Raw genomic sequence first — 18,083 nt, 5'->3', positions numbered from 1 at the left:
AAGGATTGAATTCACATAACACAAGGAGTTTAAAGAGCTGTTAGATACACTGGGTTAGAGAAACATGGGTACGTTTTAGGGCATCCTTAATTCTTCAACAACTGAAGATGTAAAATGAGTATCTGAGAACTGAGTATCCCAAATCCTTATTCCAGGCGTCTTATTGCAATAATTGACATTCAGGCACATTCCACATAGCACTTTGAAACTGCAATGGATCAGCTGGCTGGAGAATACATACTCTGGTTTTTTTGTGCTGGATGCAATATCCCTGAAATTGAAGCGTATCCTGGCAGCAGATGTTTAGATACTATGTAATGAGGAACAACTATCTTTGATAGAATGCAATAGCACCAGAACAAGCCGGTGTCCCAACATCAACTTCTTTTGTCAAGGTGAAAGATTGCAATGTTCAGCCTCCACAATTGCAAGCAATTATCCCAACACTTCTCACTCAAGTCTTGCCAAGCAAACCCACGTGCTCTCTCTCATATTTTAACTCATAACAAGCAAAGATTTCTGTATTTAATGATCATATTTTCATTAAGCCTCTAGACAGTTTCCTGTTTGCAAGTTTTCTTATGGGCCTACTTCAGGACCCCTCAAACTAATTTTTATTGGAGACCTAGCCCATTTCGTTACACCAAGTCCTTAACCAACCTTAACATTTCATACTATGTCCTCTGCTCCTATAAACCTCACATTGCCTTTATATCCTTTCCCCACACAACATTATATCTCCTTATGCTATCAGCAGCCTACCATCGTAAGAACCTATGGGTGCTGCCTCTCCTGCTACCGCTGTTTTACTATGTAAAAACACTGTGCAATCGCTGTTGATCTATTTTGTCATAAGGATCACTGTAATGGGAAAGCATGGAACTCTCTTTTCCCATGTGTGAGGTGCGCTGACATGGATGGGGAGGGAGGATAAATCTAATCATGCTTAGAGCTAGTTGTGGGACCTCAAAATGCCACAGGGTGTTCTATCATATTTTTTCCACGAAACAGATTTGCCATACAAAGTCCACAGTTAGATGAATAAATTATTCCATTTAAAAAGGGGGTTTCATACTGTACAAGGTAGTGGGGGGGGGGGAGAGAGAAAGTTTTACTTAAAAACAACAACCACTTTTTGACAAGCTTCTCTTACCTGAATTATTTGTGGGAAATCAACATGTTCCTCAGTGCTTCATGTTTGATAGACCTTTGCCATAAATATTGTTTTTTCCAAAGACTTTCATGCTTTCTCCACCCTCTGCTTGTAATCTTACATTAGGTACGGAAAAAATTGAAGACACTGCAGGGGAAAGATAGAATCCAGGCATTTAACTTTTAAAGTTTTTAAAGTTTCAAGGCACTAAGATATTCACTCCCCCCACAAACTTAAAAGCAAGCAAGAAAAAGCCAGCAACTTATTTTTTAATGGAAAATTGTGATGCAACATTCTTATGAAAACAAGACAAGTTCCCGTGCTATTCTTTCATCCCAGGCCAGGGAGTTCTTGCAATCAGCCCCTAAAGACACTTACTAATGGCTTGAAAGAACTGTTGGGACAGCCCCTCCCCCTGCTTTTCAGGAGCTACTTAAAGACCTGTGTGGCATAAGGAAAAGGCAGAAGAGGAGAATTCAGGACACCTTATGCAACCAGCTCCTGATTACACTGCCAATAATAAGAGAGAATATACTATTTCTGTTTTATTGGCTGCTGCCATTCAGGACCTACTAACAGTGCTTGCCTGACTTAGATTCTCTTGGAGTAGGACCTAGCCGTGTTATTTGTTTCTTCATTTTTAATCTCTTTCTAAAAATAAAAAAATCTAAGCCCCAAATGGCAGGGTTCTTAATAAGGTGGTAGAACCACCTTTGATAGCAAAAGGCAACAGGCACATATACAATCTTCATGCTGAGGTGCCACAGCCTTAAGATTGCAGAGAAGATAAATGCTGCCTGATCTTAGGAGCAAAAGTCAGCATTTCCACTCAACTCAGTACTGGGGTGGGGCTCTCTGTCTGCTTGCATGGGCCTGCATTGACCCGTTTTATTTATTGTTTGGTTTTCTCTTTGGCTCTGCCCACTTCAGTCTCTGGCCCCACCCACTTCCACCTTTGGAACATGGAACTTGGACATTAAAATCCAGCCCTCAGGCCATGGATTAAATTAATAAGAGTGGCCACAGTAAACATTACAGCTGATTTATGGAGTGTCACCAAAAGGATGGGATTCTTTTTAGCAATGTGGTTGTAAATGCCATAATGTTTACACTGGCTCCAGTGACTATGGGCTTAGTTCACATTAAATAATCAGTTCTAAAATGTGTTTGCAAATTCATTACAGGATTTACATATTGGATATCTCTAACTATAAAAAAGGATTGCCCACTTGCCGAGTTCTTCACAAGGTCTCTGGGTTAGAAGGAACTGAGTGTATGTGCAGATGAATTCCACGATGAAAGGTCATCATCGTTACCTTTAACATTGAAAAATGTTTGTGGTTCCTTACTAGTATTATACTGGGTATACTGTGCCCACAATTAAAATTAATGTAACATTTAAGTGGGAAATATTTTCAGGTGCATAGAGAAAGCATCACTCCTAGTTACCAAAATCACCTAGGCTCTAGCCACCAAAATTCCATCAATTCACAGTGTAACCCTTTTTTTGCCAAAATATACAACTTCCATTGTTTTTTTAAAAATATGATGGCAATTTCTATCCATGCATACCAAATGAAAACAATTATAGTATTTGATACAGGGATTGTCCTTTCTTGCATCTTTATTTATGCTCCATAATGATTATCTGCTAGACACAGAAATAGTGTTTCTGTAACTCAAAAATTTTACTGGAGGCATTTAGCAAAACCTTGCCTTAAAATATAATGATTTTTCATCTTTATTCTCCTCCTTCAAAAGGTTTCACTGCTCCTGATGTTTAACGTTATGCAAAGACGTGTTTCTGCCAATGAATATCGCCTTATGGTTATGCTTCTGCAAATAACCTGCTGTGAGCTGATAAAAGGATTAATGCTGCCAAAATTCTTAATCTGTGAAATTACAAATTAAATTCTCATATTAAAAATACCACCCTGAGGTATTTTTTGTGGTTTTAATTCCCCTCTGGTGTTCTGCATACATTGTGCTTGTTAATGACTAGGACAAGACTGTCTCTGTTGGCAGCCTGCTGCACAGTGATAATGTGTAGGCATTTACTTCACAGATAGAACCGGATTTAACCACCAACTGATAAACTAAGTGGCAAGTGGGTAATAAGTCCATATTAACTGAAAAGTATTACTACAGAATTCAGAATTCATAGACTATCAAAATCCTGGCTAGACTAAAATGTACAGTCAGAAAGGATTGAGATGTCACCAATGTAGAGCGATATTAAGTTATCATCTTTTAAATTGACAAAAAAAAAAAACCATTGGTATTTTTGTTGTCTAAGTACTCATAAACTAACAAATTAGACTTCCAACAAGATAGCAGACTTCTCAACAAGCATCATTAAATTGCACCTGGGTACTTTGGAAAATTCTGATTAAATCATGCAATAGGCAAAAGACCCTATGAGTCAAGAAGAGGGTGTACTTACTCCCTCAAACTGGGGCGGGCTGAAGAATGTAGCATTTGTCTGAAATAAGGCAAAATGCAATGTCTAATTACTGGATGAAAATTTTTCAGTTCCTGAAAATATGAGCTTCTATTAGAGTAGATGTGCGTGTTTTTTGGAGGAGGGAGGGGAAGAATAGTATGTTTATATGAATTAGAAAAACTAAATCTTAATGAGATCCTTTATACCGGTAGTTCTTAGCTGCATCTCTAAGAGGACACTTTGGGAACACAGGAAAATTGGAAGCTGCCTTATACATACTATTAGTTCATCTAGCATATCTCCAGAATTTCAGACACAGGCCTATGCCTACCTGGAGATGCCAGGGATTGAGAGTACCTAAAGCCCATCGACTTCTGAGATCCTTCTCTGACTTTATTTTCCAGAAAATCTCTTTTGGTATCCAGGGGCAACATAAATGGACTGTGTGTGTGTGTGTGTGTGTGTGTGTGTGTGTATCACTGCCATCATAGAAAACCTGTGAGGTAGGCTGAGGCGTAGGAACACATAGGCATAGGAACACAACAGTGTTTAAGTAATTAAATGACAGCTGATTAGCTGCAGGGTTAAGGGAACATAGGAAGCTGTCATGCTTACTGAGTCAAGAGTACTGGTTTAACTAGTTCACTGACTGACAGTGGCTCTCTGGGCTTTCAGATAGGAGTTTTTCTTAGATGCGCCTGGAGATGCCAGTACTGAACCTGGGAGCTTTTGTTGTGGGATGTAATCCACTCGTGCAGTCAAATGCAACATTCCTTATTTCCCTAGAGTGGGCACAGACAGGGGGACATCCAGTCAGTGTAACTTCCTGTTCCACTGGAGCTTCCTCCTACTGCATGTGACCTGGGAGATGGGCGTGCCTCTGGCTGACTCCATAAAAGAGCCAAGTCATGCAGCCATTTTCTCAGGTCATCTGTTTTGTCTTTCTATTGTCTTGCTGTTCTTTTGCTGCCATGCTGCTCTCTTGCAGCCATTTTTTTTGTCTCATGGGCTCTTAGCCAGCAGCCCATGAGTTCCATGTCCATACGAGATAAGCTCACAGTTTCTTTGTGTAACTACCAAGTAAAGTCTGCCTTTCAGGGATCAAAATCATGAACTGAAAATGTGGGTAAACATTTTGTTACTTTACTCAGAAAGAGTCATGTGTCTTTACTTTTTTAAGTGGGATCAAAGGGGACACCAGGAAATAAACTTACCTAAGAGATTCAAACGAATCTGCAAACTAGCTTCCAGCTACCGTATTTTTCGCCCTATAGGACGCACCGGCCCATAGGACGCACCTAATTTGGGGGGGGGAATAAAGGGGGAAAAATTATTCCCCCCCCCAGGCGCGGGGCTGGGATGGGGGAAGCCCGAGCTTCCCCTGACCCTAGCCCCCAGAACATGCAGCTCTCTGCAAGCCATGGGAGCCCAGCGCCGCGCTCCCAGGGCTGAAGCTAAGCCTGGGCGCGCTGCGCCTCCCCACTGTCCCCCGAGCTTGTGGGGCTGGCGGTGGGGCTCTCCAGGCTTCAGCAAAAGCCTGCATTCGCCCCATAGGACGCACACACATTTCCCCTTCATTTTTGGAGGGGAAAAAGTGCGTCCTATAGGGCGAAAAATACGGTATATTGTGGGGAATTTGCTCTGCTACATCACTTACTAGCGTGAGTGAAGGAAGGATAATGCTTATTCAATATATCCTTTCCTACTATCCTTAACATTCCCACATTTGTATGTAAGGCACATGCTCTACCACTAAGCCATGGGCATGGCCCTTCCCTATTGGAGCAATTGGGTCCCATAAGCACCACATTCCACAGTGCCCAAGGGCTGATTTCGTACACATATCATTTCAACAAGTTGCGCTGGCTGTTCTCAAGTACACACTTATGCATACAAATGTTAATACAAGAACCGGGTAGTTAGTTTTTCACAGCAATTGTCATGCCTCCATGATCACAGAACTTTCTGTAAACCAAGATATTTGCTGTTTAGCACACACATTATATCTGTAAATGTCTAAAAAGCTTTGCAACTAGAGATGTAGAATTTCTGAAAAAACTGAAGTCATGGTGGAGGGAACCTGTTTTGTTTCCTGTTCCCCAGCCCCACCCCAAAATATGCAATTCTTATTTTTTTAGCAGATCGAATGTCACTTTGTTGCTTTAGAAATATAAGATGTTCCTAAATTTATTCAGTTGTTAATTACAAATTGAATTTGCTTTTTGAAAAAGAAGTTGTTACACATAGAGCTACAAGCTGCTGAACGGTAAGCTGGGGGCACTGTTATATGGAGGTTCCGCTCCTTTCTCCTGGGCCGTGACCAGAAAGTGGTGTTGGGGGATGAGTGTTCAGACCCCTGGGCTCTCACTTGTGGGGTGCCTCAGGGTTCCGTCCTCTCCCCCATGCTTTTTAATATCTATATGAAGTGTTTATCAGAATGCAGATGGCACCCAGCTCTACCTCTCTTTTAAATCAGAACCAGTGATGGCGGTGAAGGTCCTGTGTGAGTGCCTGGAGGCAGAGGGAGGATGGATGGAGGCTAATTGAGGTTGAATCCTGACAAGACAGAAGTACTGTTTTGGGGGGACAGGGGGCGGGCGGGTGTGGGGGATTCCCTGGTCCTGAATTGGGTAACTGTGCCCCTGGAGGACCAGGTGCGCAGCCTGGGAGTCACTTTGGACTCACAGCTGTCCATGGAGGCGCAGGTTAATTCTGTGTCCAGGGCGGCTGTCTACCAGCTCCACCTGGTACGCAGGCTAAGACCCTACCTGCCTGCAGACTGTCTCGCCAGAGTGGTGCAAGCTCTAGTTATCTCCCGCTTGGACTACTGCAATGCGCTCTACGTGGGGCTACCTTTGAAGGTGACCTGGAAACTGCAATTAATCCAGAATGTGGCAGCTAGACTGGTGACTGGGAGTGGCCGCCAGGACCACATAACACCAGTCCTGAGAGATCTGCATTGGCTCCCAGTAAGTTTCCGAGCAAAGTATGTTGGCTCCCAGTACGTTTTCCGATTCAAAGTGTTGGTGCTGACCTTTAAAGCCCTAAACGGCCTTGGTCCAGTATACCTGAAGGAGCATCTCCACCCCCATCATTCAGCCTGGTCACTGAGATCCAGTGCCAAGGGCCTTCTGGCGGTTCCCTCATTGCAAGAAGTGAGGTTACAGGGAACCAGACAGAGGGCCTTCTTGGTAGTGGCGCCCACCCTGTGGAATGCCCTCCCTTCAGATGTGAAGGAAATAAGCAGCTATCCTATTTTTAAAAGACATCTGAAGGCAGCCCTGTTTAGGGAAGTTTTTAATATTTAATGCTGTATTGTTTTTAACACTCAATTGGGAGCTGCCCAGAGTGGCTGGGGAAGCTCAGCCAGATGGGCGGGGTATAAATAATAAATTATTATTATTATTATTATTGTTGTTGTTGTTGTTGTTATTTAAGGAACCTAGCATTCTGCCAGTTTATGAGCAGGCAAAAGCAATAAAAGCAGGAGAAACCATCAGCATTACAGTAAAAAAAGGAGAAAATTAGTATGTATTCTATTCAACTAAGTCATTGAAATTAATTAATTGAAATTAATGAACCTAAGCTGGTAAAGTCTACTAGCTTCAGTAGGTCTATGAGTAGGACTAGCACTGAATACCACCCATGTTTCTTTCAGTCCTCCACAATGTTAAGCACTCATTTCCATTAACAGAGTTGGAAAATTGGGGGAAGGGACCAAGACTCAGTGAGTACTACATAAAATTTAATCAGTCTGATTTCCTGAGCTATGACTACCAGTTCCTACTTTTTCATATTTGTCATCATATTTATCATGTACTTCTAAAAACTGAAGTTTTACCCAGACTGAAACAAGCTTATCTACCCTTTCACATTTCATAGTCCAACACTTTTCCCTTTTTTGGGGGGGGGGGAGAACAAAGAGGATTCTGGGGGGAAATGTCCATTCCATCACCCAGGCCCTCACATATCTAACTGCAACAGGTCTGACCAAGCCTCGTTATTTCTCCAAATGGGCCTGAGAAATCCAGATAGTATAGTGCAATGGGGTTGAAAGAGAAACGTAATTCACTAAGCAAACGTGACCAGTTAAAAAGATGTGTCCTCAAGAGCATTTTTGTTCATTGTGCTGGCAGAAATGAGTATCACCTGAAAGTGAAATTGATTTACACCAATTTTATATTGGTAAAATTATCCCTGCCACCTCATCCAATGTAAATATGCCTTTGTCTGGATGTGCTGCAATGACTTTTTAAGAACACTAAAGTCAATAAAAATCCTTGCTAGTTAAAAAGAAAATTGGCAGCATCTTGTTGGGATCATATTACTTATAATAACGTTAATACATTTTGTTTAAAATGAAAAAACAAAGGACAGTGTTTGAATGTTGAAAGCATCCTCAAGCTATAAGAAAATGAACTCAAGTTTATCTTTCATATGTTTAAATCCTGCACATTAATCAATTGTGTGCTTTGTGTTCTTCAATCTTTTAAATACAAAAATCTTTTTTAAATTGTTATTATTTTGGCATATATAATGTTTGAGAATATCACTGGATTATTGTCCCGTGAACTGCAGCATGTTAAAAAGTGGTGCATATTATGAAGTAAAAAGCACTAAATATGTAAATTATATTTCCCTCTCCCTTCCTTTCTTTATGGCATTTCAAATAATTCTCTTTACTGCACATATAATCAAATACAAAGATAGATAGCTACATACTGCACAGTAGAGATAGCAAGGGAGAGTCCATTTTTCCTGTGTCAAGCAAAGTATGGAATTTGAACTGCAGAATCACACACACACACACACACACACACACACACACACACTTCCTTGCCTTTATTCTATGTGGATGTTTTGTTATACTCACTGTCAGTTAGTTCCCATAGCCGTGGGGGCAGGTCACTGAAATACTCATGGCTGAGAGCTGCCTGTGCTGACAATCTGTTCTTTGGGAAACACTGGAGTAATTTGGAGGCCAGATCCTCTGCATGATTCACATAGCTTAGCCTTAAACATAAGCAGAGAAAAATTAGTGAGACAACAAAGAAAAAAAGAGAAACTACTCTCACTGGTTATGCCGTATATAACGATATCAAGGAAAGCAGAAATATAGAGCCAGGTCCATGTACCTAGCCAAATTTCACCGCTGTAACTTACATGGCTTATTCACAGCCATTGGCAGTACTTACAAACATTAAAATTTATCGTTACACTTTAGTTACTGTCCTTTTAGTTGTTAGCAGACATTTTTGAAGTAAGCAGAGTGCAGAGACAGTGGCTCCTTGCCTTTCAAGATGCTACAAAGCCAAGGACCTTCACCTCTCTGCTACAGTTACTGTAGAAATTCAGTGTCCTCTCAACATTTCCCACCCAACATCTCACATTTCTAAGCAGAAATCTTTGTGGAAGACCCTGACTGCAAAAGGAAGGGCATCTCATCATCTGTGCTTTCTGGTGAATGGAGGGGAAAGCATATAAATGCCCTAACCTTTACAGACCCCCCCCTCCAATTCTTCTATCATCATGTTTTCCCAAAGCATAACACATCAAAACCCTGCCAACTGTTCATTTTATTTGCTCCAGATTTCCCCTGAAGCGAGGGATGCCTACTGATTTATGGCCACCAATGAAGTGATGGGAGATCACCCTATGGAACGCAGTGCTCTGAAACAGATAAAATAGATTCATACCTCTCGATCTCTCAAATTGTGAAATAAACATTAATTCTGAAAAAACTGTGGAATACCTTTTCAAGTAAGTCTATTTGCACTTGATGTGGCAAGAAATAATTTTAGTTTTCTTATGAGATTGGTTTTACACCAAGATAGGCTTTTGTTTTGGTTTTTACGACACAGACCGACATTTTGTTAGCCTGCTCTTGAATCTGTTGGTATTTCTATGTAGGCTACAGTCAAGCCATGAGTTTCTGTATCTGCATGTTGGAATCTGGCTACGTTATTGTACTTAGTTCCCACCAAAATAAATGGGATAATAATCAGCTTTCATGTCGATTTCAATGGGATCTCAATGCAATTTATTTATAGGTTGGTCCTGTAAATATTTACTCACAAATTAAGTGCCACTGAGTTTAACTGAATTGTTGTAGAGGACATATACAGTATTTCAAAATCAACTGCTGTTCTTTTCTGCATTTTCAGTTTGAAATACAAACACAGGCCACAGTGTCACCTACCAACTAGACTCCAGTTCTGCAAGAATTTGTATTCAAATGGTGGGAATGGTTCCATTCAGCTATTCTTGACATTTACAAGAAAACACTTCAGAGTGAAGGGCACTAGTAAATGTCAGTACATAGATTGCTCACAAAGACACAGTTGGCAGACAAAGGTAGAGAAAAGCATATTCAAATGTCCACATATATGGGCTCATAAAATAATTATAATATAAATCTAAGTAACTTGGCACAGTATCCTTGTAGGATTAAGCCAAACACCCATCTCAAATTCAACTGCATGGCTTTAAAGCACCAAAGTATATTTCCAAATATAAGTTAGTAAAGCTATATGCAGAAGTTATCTGATTTTCAACAAGAGCTATTAGGTGTTCATTGCTGAAATAAAACAATTACATTTTTATTAAAAGATTAGTCTTCAAATTTCTTCCCACCAGTAATGCTTCTGTCGCAGAATGGATATAGAAAGGATAAAATGTGTACAATGTATTTCAAATGAGCAGATCTTTTATGCATACTAAAGGAAAGTCAACCACGGGGGAGTGGAATCAGGGAAAAAATTGATTCATTGCATCATAGAACTGGAAGGGACTTCTAAGTTCCTCTAGTAGTCCAACCCCTGCCAATGCAGGGAAACCACTGCTATAGCACCCTGAACAAGCAGCATTCAGCTTGTGCTTAAAAGTCTCTAATAAAGGAGAGTATACAAATTTCAAAGGCGTCAATTCCACTGATGAACAGGTCACACTGTCAGAAGGTTCTTAATGTTTATTCAACAACAACAGCATTATTCAAAAATGCATTTATTGTATTTTGAACCTGTTGGTTTGGGTCCTACCCTCTAGAGCTGCCTTTCTCAACTTTGTGTCCTCAGATGTTCTTGAGCTACAATTTCTATCCTACCTGACAAATGACCAGGAATGGTGGGAGTTACAGTCCAACAACATCTCCCAAGGTTGAGAAACTGACAAACCACCAAAGAAACTAGCTACTGAATCTAACATGCACCTTGCTCTACTTGGTGTCAGAGTAGAATTTAATAGAATATAATTGTGTGTCTAAGGCACTGCAGCATGTTTCATTTTTCAGCAGTCTATACTGGCATGTGTGATACAGTAAGCTTCAGTGCTGATGCTTCACTTGCTTCCGCACTAATTAGAAAGCAATAGTGGTTGGCCATGATAGCGTAATTGCAATGGAGTGCTTTTACAGATGAGTACAATCAAGTACTACAGTTGTGACCATTCAATAATGTAATTAGCACTACCGGAATGATCTTTAGAACAACCTAATCTGCAGGTATCTGAAAAATGACCAATGCCATTTAAAATGTCTTAAGAGCATGTTTGGCTGAATTGGAAGTTAACTGCAACTGTTCCTTAACACAATTTGCAAATCACATAAGCTGTTGGCTTATTATTGCATTACTCCCCCCCCCCCTTACAAAATTCTTGATCACAAGCATTTGATTTAATTTCATAGAGAGCACACTGGGTTTCTTCCTATTGCAAAGAGGGTCAATTCTTGGTCAAGCTGAACATGACTAGGATTACTGAAGCCCTCAAAGGGAAAAAAAGATTTGGGCATGTGCACTGAACCTCTGAACTTATGGTGCTTTGCTGGTTAAATTAAATGAGGGACAGAGGTCAAGTTCACTTTCAAAATCAAGGCCTGATTAAAAAACAAAGATTAATCCTGTATATATTTTTGACAGCAAATCAGGAGAGCACTTCTGAAGGTTACCCACAACATGCCAGCATTTTCTGATTCAACAAGTACTACAACCCACTCCTTTGCAGGTGAAACTCAGAGCAACATATTCAGAACACTTTGAAATACTGGTTGTTCAATTACAAAATATCACTATGTCTGACTTCAAAATTTCCTTAGTTTGGCATTATCCCTGCTTGAGACAAAAAAGTAGCTATACCAATGGGAAGACTTGAATGGCAACCAGCTAATATACTCAATTCCAAGAATTTTAGTCTTCAGCAGTTTTCTGTTTAGAGTATCAGCACAATTTGAATGCATCAAGGTAAAGATCTAAAATCTGTAAAATTATGCCACCAGAAAGAGTACACTATGCATAGCTCCACTGAAATAAAATGACTAGTCCAAACTAGAAAGCAATGGCAGAAGTTTCTAGGAACAAAAGGTTCTCTTACCAGAGGTGATACTACCCTATGATACTCCAATTATTGTTCGACACTAATGAGTCACAGCCAGGAGGGCCAATGACAAGGGAAGATGAAGGGCCACAGGGTAGCCATCTCCATCTTACCACAACAACCAATGTCCTGTTCAGAAAATCTGTTGCTTTCAGCACTTAGGAAAAAGAGTCTACTTTGCCATTAAGATTTTAAGTATCTTACTCAAGCAGAATCAGAAACCATGTGGTACAGCTCTTAAACTATTGTACCATACAGGGAATACCCATGAGGCAAGGTGAGGATCCACAGGGGCAGCAGAGCCAGCCTCCAAGGAATGCATCACCCACTGCTGCTGCTACCACAGGTGGTCAAATCTCCTCATGCCACCTCTACAATGGCCTCTTGGAAAATAGGAGCTGCTGGTCTCCTGTAAATTTTTATTCCCCCTCGTTTCTGATGTATTCACTCACCCCTTCTTCCTGGGAAGGGGCACAATTTTGTGGTTTGCCTCAAGTGCCAAAATGTATTGGGCCAGTATTAGTACCATAGTTTATTTTTATTATAAAATCAGTATAGAATGTCCTTGAGATACTGTTGTGAAGCGGTTTAAGATATAGTAAATAAAACTATCATGCTCTGTTGATCTATTAGATGCTCTGAGCCCACAGTATTTTAACTATGTTAGTGTAAACAGTAAATGTTACTGGTATGGAGTTATTCAATAAGTATTTCACATTTTTAAAGAGTTTACTTACAACTTATCCAATTTTGTATTGTGGCCCCACAAGGAAAAGGGGATATGAAGGAGATTTATAAAATTATCAGTGGGGGAAAGTGACTAGAGATGCGCTATTCTCCTCTCATTATACTAGAACCTGGGATCAACTAATGACCGTTGTGAGATTCAGAACATACAGAAGGACATAGCATGTAGTTAGGACTTTTCTACTATAAAATGTGGTGATGGTCAGTATCTTAGATGCCTGTAAAAGAGGATTAGACGTGGAGGATAAGGTTATATACATACTACTTCCAGGATCAGCACAGCATGCGTCTGAATAACAGTTGCTCAGGAATAAAATGGAGAATGAGATATTGCCCCCATTTCTTCCTTGTGGGCTTCCTTTAGGGCTTAATAGAATCATAGAATTGTAGAGTTGGAAGAGATCCCAAGGATCACTGAGTTCAGTCCCTTGCGATGCAGGAATATGTAGCTGGCCCATACGGGAATCAAACCTGCAATCATGGCGTTATCAGCCCCATGCTCTAAGCAACTGGGAGTGGCTTCTGACTGGCCACTGTGGAGAGGATACCGGATATTCTTCCATAAGAATCTTCTTATGGAAGATTCTCAGCACATGTTTTAAGTATTTGTAATGTATAATTGAGTGTGTGTGTGTGTGTGTGTGTGTGTGTGAAGTCCACAACATTTTAAAAAGTGGTAACATTCAATGATGTTCTTGATAGTTGTTGTACCTTTCCTGGTACATGATCTTAAGGAGCTTGTTTCATCATGTTGGCCACTGACCATGGACTATTTTGAGTACATTCAAGTGATTAAATAACAATGAACACCATGGTAAAATATACAATTCTTGCTGCCTATAAATCAAAAGTCTATCATATGGAAATAAGCCTCTGACATCAAGCAACCATGTATTAAATGAAAGTGCTGGGGAACTAATATCCTCTCTTGTCTCTTGTCAATATTTGTCACAATTTTGCTGCTCTTCCTCCTGATGCTTTCTGAATAGCCTTTATTGTGTAAACTGGAACTGTGAAGCACAAAAATATGGTGGTATTTGTCAAAGCTTAAAGAAGGGACATAGTTCACATTTAAGGATTTGGACTGTGAGAACAATGCCATTTCAAATTTTACATTTAAAAAAATATATCTGAGAGAAAAATGTGTTTTTCAAGATACTTTAATTATAGCATCCTCCAGCCCCTCACCACTTTGGGATCTAGAAAGATTTCAGCAATGACTTCCTTTCAATTTGCACACCAGTCAGTCATTTATCTTAATTCTTTCAGCAGTCCAGTTCTTCTAATATTATTCATTATAGCATATGAGGGGGGAAAGATTACTTACACCATTACAGATTTTTTTTGGAAAATGTGCAAGATTTGTAGTGTGTTTGAAGGTTGCAGGCTAGCTATGAACAAAATTTGAATGGAACACTACAACTGTGGCTTCTCTTAATTAGAAGCTGCTCTTTTCAATAAATAAATAAATAGGCATTAAAGGGTACATATCTTCTAACCTGGAGAGGGCTTTAAAGTCCTCCTTTGTCCATTGCAGCAAACTGAATAGAACAGCTTTAAAAAATAAACAGAGCTAAAATAATTACTAAAAACATCATTTTATAGGCTATTATTTCTCCAGTAAAGAGAGAATGAATCTTTAATCCTGAGCAAAAACTCTTCAAGGTTTATGTTCTCTATAAACCTTTCACTGAGAATTTAAAATATATGTTACTAATGCAATAAATGCCCTAACAAATATATCAGATTTTTCAGTTAATGCTTTTTACAGGCTTAAACTAAACTGAGTAAAAGAAAATCACCTTTTACAGTCCGACTCTTAAAGGAAGAATGCCTTTTTGTTATGCTTTTTAAAGAAGGCATGGTGAATTTATATCAACTTCACTGAATCTTGGGCATGATAAAAGGGGGGGGGGGGGGAAATAACACTGCAGTTACCATTCCATAGTGCACTTTCTTCACATATTTATTTCCTCAGTGACTGGACATGAGCCAAGGAGGAGCAAAAAAGGGGGAAATAAAAACTCCACAGGAATATCTGAAATAGTCTTAGCACATCATTCACTGCAGATCCCCCCCTCCCTTCCAATGCACACACATTTGCTCTTCAGTAACTTCAATTGTTGGTCTTCAAAAGAAACTAAAGGAGAACATTGGATTTTAAATTTCTTACCGGTGAAAACGCTGTGTCTCTAGCAAAGTTATCCTATTAAATCACTCTAAATGAAAGTGTGGCTGCTGTTACGAGCTGTCCAGGTTTTCATCTTTAAAATCAGCTCTGCTCTTACTAAAGAAACATTAGAACTCATAAATCTCATTCCCTGTCTCCTTTCTTAACATACAGAACTTGAAAACTCTTAATTTCATTATAATGTAAATAAGAACTGGTGTGTGTGTTCAGCAACTCCAGCAAGAGCTTCTGCCCTAAAAGGGTGAACCTCTGCAGTCACTGCAGCCAGTGAGCATTCATCATTGTTAGCTACAAATCTTTCCAGCAGGGGATTTAGGTCTGTCACACTTGGAAGGGGGTTCTTGTCCCTGCCACATTAATCTTTTTTATTTCTTTTATTTGCTATCAAGTCAGGCTAATGAGGAAAGTTTAATGATATAGAAAAATAGGAGTATTCCTTATTACTTCGCATTCTTTATTTAACATACATGGCACTTCATTTGATTTGTATCATCTATCCCAAAGTTTCAAAGCTGTTAGCAACATGCAAGTCTTATAATCATATCCGTGGTCACAAAAAACAGCTACTCTGCTGTGTCCAGAAGGCATTCTTATTTCAGCTCCAGTAAGAAGCATGCCTTGCAGCCTACTTTGCATAGATGGGCAAACTCAATAGGATGCAGTAATTTTAAGAGTTGTAATGGAACATAGTATAGTGAGAAGTAGGTATATTGGGTTCAGACTAGGCTATTTATACAATTTTATTTAAGATTTGCAGGCTGCTCACTAGCTAGCAAGGCCCTGTGACATCTGGCAATAGAGTATACCAGAAAAAAAGCCAAGCATTAACATGCTACAATAAAATACTCTTCAAAAATCTCAAGGACAATTGGCAATGTCATTAGACACCAGTGGTGGCAACCAGTTGGTGCTGACTGTCACAGAGTGGCAGCATAGGAGGAGAGAACTTCACGTTATTATCTTTAAGTGCTGGGAAGCAGTGGTGGAGTGCCAATGCATTGTGTCAGTAGCTTGTGCTCACTACCAGGACAGTTCAATGTGCTTCCATAGTGCGGGTTGTAGTACCCCACATCTCCACTGCGGTCTCTCACAGTCGCCAAAAGCCATTGCAGTAAAAGGTAAAGGTAAAGGACCCCTGGACGGTTAAGTCCAGTCAAAGGCGACTATGGGGTTGAGGTGCTCATCTCGCTTTCAGGCCAAGGGAGCTGGTGTTTGTCCACAGACAACTTTCCGGGTAATTTGGCCAGCATGACTTAACCGCTTCTGGCGCAATGGAACACCGTGAAAGAAAGAGCGCATGGAAACACCATTTGCCTTCCTGCCACAGCAGTACCTATTTATCTACTTGCACTGGCATGCTTTCGAACTGCTAGGTTGGCAGGAGCTGGGACAGAGCAATGGGAGCTCACTCCGTTGCAGGGATTTGAACCGCCAACCTTCCGATCGGCAAGCCCGAGAAGCTCAGTGGTTTAGACCACAGCGCCATCCGCGTCCCTATCTGCAGAAATCCAGTTTGAAGGTAACTAACTAATCCACAGTAGCCAGGTATCTGACTCCCAGAAAGGGATACAGCTACCAAATCAACATAGGCAATTAAAAAAGCACTCCAGGCCCCCATTGCCACCTGATTAAAGCAGTGAATCCAGGTTCAGGCGTATGCTCAAACTACAAACCTAGTTCTTAAGGGGGAGTCTAATTTCACTGAGAACAGACAACATAATATTCATCTTGACAAAATCTTATGCCATCAACAAGGAATCTGATAATAAATATTTCAGATATGAGAGTAATTAGGAAGCTGTCAACATTTATTTTATAACTCAGCCTGAGGACAAAAAAAGCTGCTGAGGGCTATAAACAAATGTACTGCATTTGGTGAGATTACTCTGAAGTAGGTTGCTTCTAGGCTTGAAGATTCCTCATTAAAGGGAAATAAAAAGGCATAAGAAGGCATATGGCTGACATCTTATCTTGGTTTATGCATTGAAGGATTTAAGATTCACAAACAAAAAATGTGGTTGGTTTCACTGAATTTATGACCGAGTATTTCTGCAATGTGGAAATGCTGTAGAATCAATAGTCTGAGAAGCAAGTATTTAATTAATAATAATAATAATAATTTATTATTTATACCCCGCCCATCTGGCTGAGTTTCCCCAGCCACTCTGGGCGGCTCCCAATCAAGTGTTAAAAACAGTACAGCATTAAAGATAAAACATTGCATTTTGCAGTGACTGTCAACTACCTGATTATAATTGATAGTCATGATGATTCTCCATACCTAATTTGAAAGATTTATTTATTTATTTTTTGTAAAAACACAGTGTGCAGCCAGGTGACTCTACTGTTTAGACAGTCGTACTTGAACCTGGCAACTGACCTATCAGAAAATTGCACCACAGGCTTGGCTTTAAACTAAATCTGAATGTAATCACACCATAACTGACCTTACATAACCATCTTAAAAATTAGGTTACTATCTACAAAGGCTTAATGATTTTAAGTATTTTTATGGGGTTCATGTTATGGCCACAGAACGAGACACTTTAAAGCACAATACAGTGAGGAATATAACAGCTTTCACATAGAATTTGTGCCTTAGGATATGAAAGTGACTCAGTGCCTAAAAGAAAAAGGTCAGCTCCCTTTGGAATCACTCGCTTATCTGCCCTCCAGCAATGACAGGTGCACCAATACTATTGTAAATTTATTTATTCATAGTACACAACGAAATGGACAACAGTGGTAAATGGACACAACTAAATGGACAATGCAGTGGTAAAAATACAACCTTACATTTCATCAAGCAGCTCCAGTGGACATCCTGATTATTAAAAGTAATTATTATACACTTTAAAAATGATACTCCTGTTCTTTATCCATTTCTATCCTACTCTTCTTCCCAAATGAGCCCAAGGTGACAAGCAACTAGGTATAAACAATGCATTCAAAATAAAAACACATGTAAAACATTTTAAACAGTTAACAGCACCTAAAAGGATAATGAACACCTAAGAACATTTAAAAACCAATGGCGAACTTGCCTATAGGCTGCAACAGAGTAACAAAAACAACATGCCCAATTGTTTTTTGTTTTTGTTTTTTTTATTAAAAAAAACACAGGGACACCAGTGAACAGTATAAAAAAATAATCATACCAAAAGGTAGGGGTACATAGAAGA

At 39.8% G+C, this 18,083-nt stretch overlaps 1 protein-coding gene across 5 annotated transcripts in view; it reads right to left on the bottom strand.

The window, feature by feature from the left end:
- The window catches only part of CDK14 (cyclin dependent kinase 14), a 217,314-nt gene that overhangs the window by 48,983 nt on the left and 150,248 nt on the right, over window positions 1-18,083 (bottom strand). For all 5 annotated transcript variants that reach the window (XM_080975366.1, XM_080975365.1, XM_080975367.1 and 2 more), the window contains 2 exons: window positions 8,470-8,609; window positions 1,154-1,300 (listed from right to left, as the gene is read on the bottom strand). In XM_080975366.1, the coding sequence (XP_080831492.1) occupies window positions 1,185-1,300; window positions 8,470-8,609 (256 nt within the window). In that variant the 3' untranslated portion in view covers window positions 1,154-1,184. The remainder of the gene's footprint in view (window positions 1-1,153; window positions 1,301-8,469; window positions 8,610-18,083) is intronic.

This window comes from Podarcis pityusensis (assembly GCF_964106645.2).
Source record: "Podarcis pityusensis genome assembly, chromosome: 12".
Taxonomy (NCBI): Eukaryota; Metazoa; Chordata; class Lepidosauria; order Squamata; family Lacertidae; genus Podarcis; species Podarcis pityusensis.
Note: the sequence above shows the minus strand (reverse complement) of the source record. Positions and strands in the feature narration are given on the sequence as shown.